The sequence below is a fragment of the Battus philenor genome, unplaced genomic scaffold (genome assembly GCF_028537555.1).
Source record: "Battus philenor isolate CCGP_79_NKW_IND1 unplaced genomic scaffold, ilBatPhil1.0.hap1 SCAF_29, whole genome shotgun sequence".
NCBI classification, from domain to species: Eukaryota; Metazoa; Arthropoda; class Insecta; order Lepidoptera; family Papilionidae; genus Battus; species Battus philenor.
Genome location: NW_027181692.1, coordinates 2046563 through 2055398, shown reverse-complemented (window position 1 = coordinate 2055398; position 8836 = coordinate 2046563). Strand labels below are relative to the sequence as shown.

At 29.1% G+C, this 8836-nt stretch overlaps 1 protein-coding gene across 1 annotated transcript; it reads right to left on the bottom strand.

Annotated features, from left to right (window-relative positions):
- Nucleotides 1–914: 914 nt before the first annotated feature.
- On the bottom strand, nt 915–8589 carry LOC137926313 (vesicle transport protein GOT1B). The gene is made up of 6 exons (XM_068769914.1): nt 8438–8589; nt 7197–7288; nt 5390–5568; nt 4118–4199; nt 3736–3774; nt 915–1020 (listed from the first exon to the last, which is right to left on the bottom strand). Exons 1-6 carry the CDS (start codon nt 8460–8462, stop codon nt 1003–1005), a joined length of 435 nt encoding a protein of 144 aa, XP_068626015.1. The 5' UTR covers nt 8463–8589; the 3' UTR covers nt 915–1002.
- Nucleotides 8590–8836: the final 247 nt, after the last annotated feature.

Below are 8836 nucleotides of genomic sequence, written 5' to 3'. Positions count from 1 at the left end.
ATACAATATAAAGACGCATTCAGAAGCAGTTTAGTAATGTTCAATTACTTGGAGTCTCAATCCAAAAGTAGATCTTTACTTAGATCTATCCACTATTCTATCCTGCAACTTTCGTTCACGTAGGTAGTTTAAAATATTTTATGAAGCGGCATCCAAAAACAATTTACCAATGTTCAACTATTTGGACTATCAATCCAAAAGTAGATCTCTATTTAGAACTCTCTACTCTTCCCTCCCCCAACCTTCGTTAATGTGGGTAGCTTAAAATATTATATAGAGACATCTGAAAGCAGTTTAGTAATGTTCAATTACTTGATATCAAAATCCAAAAGCAGATCTTTCCTTGGACCTATCCACTCTTCTCTCATGCAACCTTCGTTGATGTGGGTAATTTAAAACATTTTATGAAGCTGCATCCAGAAACAGTTTACCAATGTTCAACTATTTGGACTATCAATCCAAAAGTAGATCTTTACTTTGCTCTCCACTCCGCCATCCTCCAGCTTTATTTCATGTGGGTAGTTTAAAATATCATATAGAGAGGTAGCCGGCAGCAGTCTAGTAATGTACAGTTACTTAGAATCAAAATCCAAAACTAGATCTTTCCTTGGACCTATTCACTCTTTCATCCTGCAACTTCGTTCATGTGGGTAGTTTAAAATGTCATTTGATAAATAGACATCCGGAAACAGTTCAGTAATATTCAACTATTTGGTATCTCAATGTAAGTAGGTAGTTGGGTATAATAAAAAGGCATCCAGAAGTAAATTTGTACTCGGAGCTTCTTGCTATCTCTTCCACGCTGCATCTGTCGCGAAACAGGTATCCAAAAACATTATCTGTTTTTATTAAGAAGTTTGTGTATGATTCAGATATATTAAATAATATATTTAAAACATAGAAACGGTTTTAATGTTATCGTAAAGAAATCAAAATACGATGTCATAGAGTACAAATCTTCCAAAAATAAATATCATTTCGCGTCTACGGATCCCGATGACGTCACAAGTTGCCGCCGTCCTGAGGATGGAAAGAAAAATTATTGATATTTTTTAATTGATTTATTAAGAATTGCACAAAATTTCAGCAATAAAACGTACAAATGGAAAGCAATTCAAAATTCAATACTAATTGCAACATCAATGAAATGCAACTACCGTCCGACAAGTTAAAAAAAAAAAGAATTTGTGAAAATTAAAATCGGATTAACTATAAAATTATTTACCAACATACATGAACCTAATTAAAAAAATGTATTTTCTAATTATTATTATCCTTTAATTAACTATTATTTAAATATAAATTTAGCCTGTGTATTTATTAAAATGAAAAATGTCACTTTTGCCGCGCAATTTTTCACTCTTCTCCCGTTAACAAGTTTTAAATGGGCGTATGTCATATAATTTTTGGTACAACCTATCCAAAAATCAAACGTTTCGTATATATTAAATAAAGTAATGATAATGTAGTAAGAAAAATCATTTTAAAAATAAGGATAATTGCTTATTAAAATTAATAATTGTTTACTCTTTATTCCTTCAGACTTTGTACCACTAGAAGCTAATAGCACTCTAAAAGAAAAAAATAATTCATGTACAAGAAAACATTGAAGTTTTTTGAACTGGCCAGTATAAAAATACCAAAAAAAAAATGTTTTAAAATATTAAAGTTCAAATATCAAATATTTTTCAACGTTGTGTCATTATGGATTTAACATAAGAGTCGATCTTTGAAGGAAGCCAATTCCTTGCAGTTGGCTTGTATCGGCTGACATTATAATGAAGGATTATTATTATTGTGGTCTCAATCAACCAAATCATTATAAACCTTGGTTAGTTTTTGATGGTGAAGTTCCATTTTGTTTACCTGTACGCAAAACGAAACTATTATAGTAAACAAATCACAATTTCTTAGTTATAAAATCGCAATTATGGAGCCGAATATTCGACATCTTTTAATAATATAAATAAAATAGATACTCGATAATTGAAAAACATGTATATTCAGACCATTTAATACTTCAAAAGTTCTATTACATACCATTTAGAATGACACAGATTATAAAATGGAATGAGAAATGGTTTAAAAATAGATTATTAATGACCATGACATAATTCATATTAACGATTTTTTATCCTATGTTATTTATTTATTAATATTAAGATCAATAAATATCGTTTTATATTGAAAATTATTTAGAGACTAATATGACAATAGATAAAAAATATCATATCGAATTTATACAACAAAAATTAATTCTCTAATAGTTAACTACACTTAATTGTGTTCAAAAGTAGAATAGGCAAACAGTTACATCATGGAAGTGACATTGTGGGGCAGAACAATTTTTTTTATCAAAAATATTTATAGGTTAGGTTAGTTTTTACAATAAATAATACATATATGAAAAAATAAATTCATATATTGCATAAAATTTAGTAAAAGAAAATTTCTATTTTAATTTCGTCAAAATGTCACTACAGTCGTCTGTTTGTCAGAATAATATCAAGATTGCGATAATTTTACAAAGAATTTTACCATGGACTACATATCTTATTGGCGCCACGATGAATCTACGGGATAAATATCTCAAACCTGAGAACAGGCGAAAAAACTCTTCAAGACTGTTTACTTTTTAGAAATTAAATAATATTACATATTATATTTTTAGCTTGAAGACGAAAATAATTCCCAAGGTGCATATCTTCTATGAAATCTTTTACAATGTAGTAACTTTTTTTACATTATCTGGTATCCTGTCGTCAATATGTATACATTGCCTATATGCATCGCATAAATAAATATAGCGCGTTGTAGAACCGTCGGAATTTAAAAAGTGTTGTGTTTGAGTGACATTTAATTTTCCCGCCATTTTATAAATGTCAATTACTAGTTCCGCCAACATTGACATATAGACGTCAGCTCAACGACAAAACCGATGTAAGATATACAGATAAAAAAATATAAATACATTAACAAATATATAATTAATAAATATGATTAAACATATATGAATAAATTCTTTTAAAATAAATTTAAATTAACTTATCAAAAATAATGTTTTTTGTAAAAATTTTAATTGATTTGAATCATACAATAACCAAATATAATGAAAACACATAATTTCTATATCTGTTTTGGTAAAAATCCGTGTTGACGTTCAAAGGCCTTCTAAACTGGCAGTAAATAGATTTTCTTGAAAACTAAATAGCAAAAATGTTTTGTTACATAGTGATGATTTTCTTTTGGTGGGTAAAAAATGAAGCTGAAGCATTTAAAGCTCAGCTTTTCATTGTAATGGTTATATGTAAACAGAAACATACAAAAAGATAGACCCTCGTCATAAATTACATAAACTAATAAATCACGAACCAAGAAAAACTTAAAACCGAAAATTTAAAAATAATATCAATTATTTAAATTGGAGGTAAATGGTACATAAAAATTTATTTTATTAGGAATATATTATTTGCGAAGTTACAATAAAACTGTCGTATCGGACTTAAACCATTTCGAACTAATACCAGACTAGATTATAAAAGGTTAATGGATAAAAACTGTTAATAAAATAATAAGCTATTGGCCTGTCACAATTTTTTATTTACTCCCTGGCGACATTGTTGAATAAATAAACAAATTGAGCCACTCATTCACATTCACAGAAAAATGTACACATAAAAATATATTACACTAAATTAAAGTCTTTCGTGTTCGTATGGCAACACATTATCATACCATGTTACGGCCATTGTCGCCTGCTATCCTGTCCACGATCTGAAAAAATATATTTTTTTATACAAACTGATTTATTGCCATTATAAATTATAAGATTACTTGAAATACGGGATTGATAGTCAAGGAATAAATTGAATATTTACTGGACTCTTGCTAGAAGACATCGAAATGTGTATCTTAGCGATATATATATAAAATAAAAGTGCCAACTTTTGGCGCCAAAATGGAAAAAAAAGATGGCGTCACGCACAACAAAATGGAATAAAAACATCATAAGGCGAGATAAATTTCTGCAATTATTTTTTTATTTAAAACAATTTTGGTACATTTTAGTATTATATAGTTATGTATAAAAGTTGTTATTATCTGTGATAAAACTTACCCCTCGAATTATGGGTAAATTAAGCAACGAGCCCAAAACTGGCACCATTCTTAAGAAATTCACAGCGGCCGGCAAGAACCCTCTGTAAACGAAAAAAATGATGAAATTCATATTATTAAGATTCTTTATATTACTTTATATTTTTCAAATAATATTACATTAAAAATTATTACTAGTATACATTGTTAATACGATGTAAAACATTTCGTAAAATTATCAAATATTCTATAAAATATTAAAGTGCAAAATTATTACAAACAATCTTTTAGCACAAAATAAAATCATCATCATACTTTTCATAATGAAGTGTTTGTTTTGAAAAAGAATAAGAAACATTCTGGTGAATAAAAAAAGTGGAACAATTTAAATTGTACTACCTAAAGTAACATAACATAATGTCCATTCAAAGTTAATGGATGGAAAACTGAAACAATATAAAAATGTCTTAGTGAAGAAGCACCTTGATTTTACGACAAAACAGTTATATGCAATATATTTAATTTAAAAAAGTGTTGTAAATATAAAGACAAATTAAACACCAAACGTATTTCTCAGCTAATTCTGCAAATTTTTCTTCATATTTCCATTACAATATGAGAATGTTTTTACGAAAAAAAACTTTGGGAGAAAAATACTAAAAACAACACTTTTTCCATACAAACCACAGAGTATATATATATATATATACCTGTCAGCCGGCAAACATTTGATGTAAAAAGAAAAAAAACGTGATCACATTATTAATGAAGCCTACATACGAAAAACAAAACTTAGTTTTGTAATTCATTATCATCATTTAAGCCATAGAACTTCCCATAGATTTCCAATAGGACTACTTCCGACTTTAATAAGGTTATCTGTCCACCCTGTAGGTGGACTAGCTAGTCCATGATATCCACCCCAGAACTTTAGGGCTCCAGTAGCTATATATTCTGCATGCTACATGGAATGACTACTGCTACTTCAACTTGCCAATCCGGTTACTTTCCTTCGTCAATAGATGGGACAGGAGTGATCCTGATTTGATATCAAAGAGAAATCTCAACTGCTGTCCAATGAGGCCCAGAGTATATTGTATATACTTGTTTATTAGTAAGGAATTAAGTCAATATATTAAGTGATCACTCTGAAATATATTTCATTTATATAATTATTTATTGACCCGCTACAGGCTATTGGACAGCAGGAGGTTTGTTGAAGCAGTTAGTTGTTAATTATAAAATAGAGCCATCAATATTAGGAAACTTCTTGAAACTTCTCTCCACCACTCACCTGAACAAGAGTAAGAAGCCATATATCTCAGCAATCATGCCAATCATTGGCCAACCAAGCAACACTATTGTAATCCCTCCGAAGAATGAAACTGATGCTTTAATTTTATGGCGCTGGAAGAAGAAGAAGAATGTCCTTTGGAGCCCAATAACGCATGCTAGTCCACTGATAAACAGGATCTGTAATGAAAAAGAATCATTCTATGTAAGAAAAGGACTAATATATAGCTACTTCCGCTTTGTCATATCATAGTAACGCCTGAATCTATTAGATATTTAAGATCAGCATGCATAGCTGGACAGGCGCCTTTGTACATCAAATTATCAAAATCACACAGGGTGGCTGCTCAAAATGTTTGGTTGAACCAACAATGCAAGCGGTTAAATGTAGTGCATAGCAGAAGTAGCTATATATTAGCTCTTTTCTTACTAAGGATGGAATTCTGCAAAGTAACGCCTGAATCAATTAGAAAAATAATCATTCCTTAAGATTTTAAAAATTAAATGCTTATGTATAAAATGATTGGTTATTGGTATAAAAGTGAACTGTCAATTATTGTACAGGTACACCTTATCCAAAAAACAGTGTTCAGAAATAATAAATAAAAAGCGTTTTCAAATTTAGTATTAGTACATATTAAAATTAAATTTTATTTATCATCTGTCTTGTTTATTATCTATCCCTTCAGACTTTGTTGTCAGAAGTCATTTGGCCTGTTGCATTTCAATAAAAAAAAATATTTAATGGAATCAGGCGTTACCTTGCGGAAGTCCATCTTAAGTAAGAAAAGGACCAATATTTAGCCACCTCTGCACATGAAGTGGTAGTCGTGCAACATAGAGCACCGTCCGCCAGCCCGCTGATAAATGCGTATGCGGCAAACAATGCGAATCAAAAAAAAATATTGTAAATATTGTACATATTTCAGAGTGATCACTTTATACAGGTTGATTGGATATAGGTATAAAAGGCTTAAACATTTTACATCTATAACCATTCACTGCATAGATAAAAATATTAATTTTTAATCTACACATTTGTTCATGTCTTAAAATTATTTTACCTTTGTTCCTGGTCACGCTTTTGGATATTTTATTGCTTTATGTATTATTTTAATATATGTATTTATTAAGTATATTGTTATACATTATATAATATTTAATTTTTCCTATCAGTCCACGCCCCGCTATTGAAATACCCACAGACCATACAATTCTTTATAAATATAATGTAAGCATATACATACATATGACTGTAGTTTGTAAAGAAGTGAAAATAAGTCGAACGAAAAATAAAAACCAATTGTGTGACAGAGATAAAAACAGTTTAACCATACCAATCATATGTGATTCACACTTTGTGTATGAATTATATAGGGTTTCCACTGTTCAGAAACAAGTTTCTAGAGAATGGGCAGCGGAATCTTTTTTGTACCATAGTATCATACTGCGATAGCCAACCAGTCTGCCAAGGGTAGCGACTATGGCACATCCCCCCTCAGAAGGAGGCTTAATCTTTGCAGTAGTTTAAAGCTAAAGATAAAATTAATTTATTTAACATCAAAACTTTTAACAGTATTTTTATTAATTGTAACATTTTTTTAACATCTATTTTATTTTTTATTCTACTCTGCTTCATACCTTATGATATGTAGTGGTATAGTTGTGAATAAACAGGGAGAAACTTACGAACTAATCTTTTAAACAAATGTTTAATTATATTGACATATGTATGTACATTTTCTAATTCAAATATTCAAATGACATAATTGCCAAGGATTTGTGGTAAAAATTTTAAAATAACTCACATTTCCAATTGCCAATAAACCTTTATCAAAGAGTAGTAGAACACCTAGAAACAGGAAGGTCATCCCAAAGCCAGCCAGCCCGACACCAATTTCTGGAAAAAAATATAATAATAAGTATTATTGTAGAAGTTTAATCCATTTGATTAGTCAAAGTAGTATATAGTTTTTTATCAAGTTCTAAGACTGGATATTCAGAAATATAAACATATAGTTTTAAATGTTAAGATAAATATGTACCAGATTTACTTTTTTTGTTGAAAGGATTAATTTCTTTAATTAACATAGTTGTTTCTTTTCATTTTCAGTTTTGTCTCAATTGTGAACTTATTCAAATGAATTTAATGGTTTTATTTATTGTTGTATTAATAATTACATCATTTTTTAAATATTTATTTGTAAATGTATGTATATAAGAAATGAAAATAAACATATTACATCTAAATTTCAACTTAAGTTAACAAATCCTTTATGTCCGAGTGTGAGGTGTACATAATGTTCCACAAGATATCTTAAATCATAATTTTTTCACTTTTTAATTTAAAATTTAAGTAATAATTAAAGTAGTAATTAAATCTTATTGTAGCATTCAAGAGTTTTTACTTAATTCAAATGTGTTAAACTTGCTTTGTTGGCTGTTTATATATTTTGTATTATAAGGTACATATTAAAAATTGTAAAATTACATTTAAAAGAGCAACTGTTAAGTTTACTGGCCGGCTTTTAATTGGTTTTGGAGGCTGTTGTACTCTTGTAACTAGAAGTGATGCTCCATAGAGTTACCGGGCACAAGGGACCCCAAAAGCAAACCATAGCATAGGCTGTCAACATAAAATTCAGATTCAAGGGTATAGAAGAATAACACTTAAACAGATTCTTGAAAATTCATTGTTTACTATTCATTTATTAAATAAAGTTCATAAATATCTAATGGTATGATTTAGTTAATAGCTTGTCTGCGTTTGTGGAAGTAAGAAATAACACAAGTTATTCAGGATTTGAACCCAAAACCCTCCACTACCAAGTAGAATACGAAAGTTGTTCATACATAAGTGTTAGGTCGTTTGTATAACAATTGTATTACAAAAGAAAATTAGTACCCATTTAAAAATTATACTTCCTATTAAAACTACAGCGTAACTAACTATCGTACAAATAATACTTTTCATATGATTCTTATCAATAAACAATAAAATTTATCATTATTATCGTTTTATTTGACAAAGGCTTCGTATATGACTTACTTTGAGTGTCCGTTATATCGATCATTTTAGTGAATTTGTATAAAATTACACTTTGTTAATACAGACTCCTGTGGGCGTTAATTTGGTGCAATAAAATAGTAAATAGGAAATACAACAAACTTATAACCTATTTCTCCACGTCATTTTAGCAATCGAATTCCTAAGTGTCAAAACAACAGTCGCGTTCAGAAAAGTCAACAGTATTGCTAGATATCATAAAACTCTTACTTGGGTCACAAGAAAGTTTAAAATAATATTTGGTAGGTTATGTTTTCTTCATTAAATAATTTATTGTAGAAGAACATGTTTGACGGTAAGTCTAACTTATACACCAAAACTAAAATCATTGTACGAAAATGTCTCCTTATATGACACAGTACAGTTCTATAATCCTGGTAA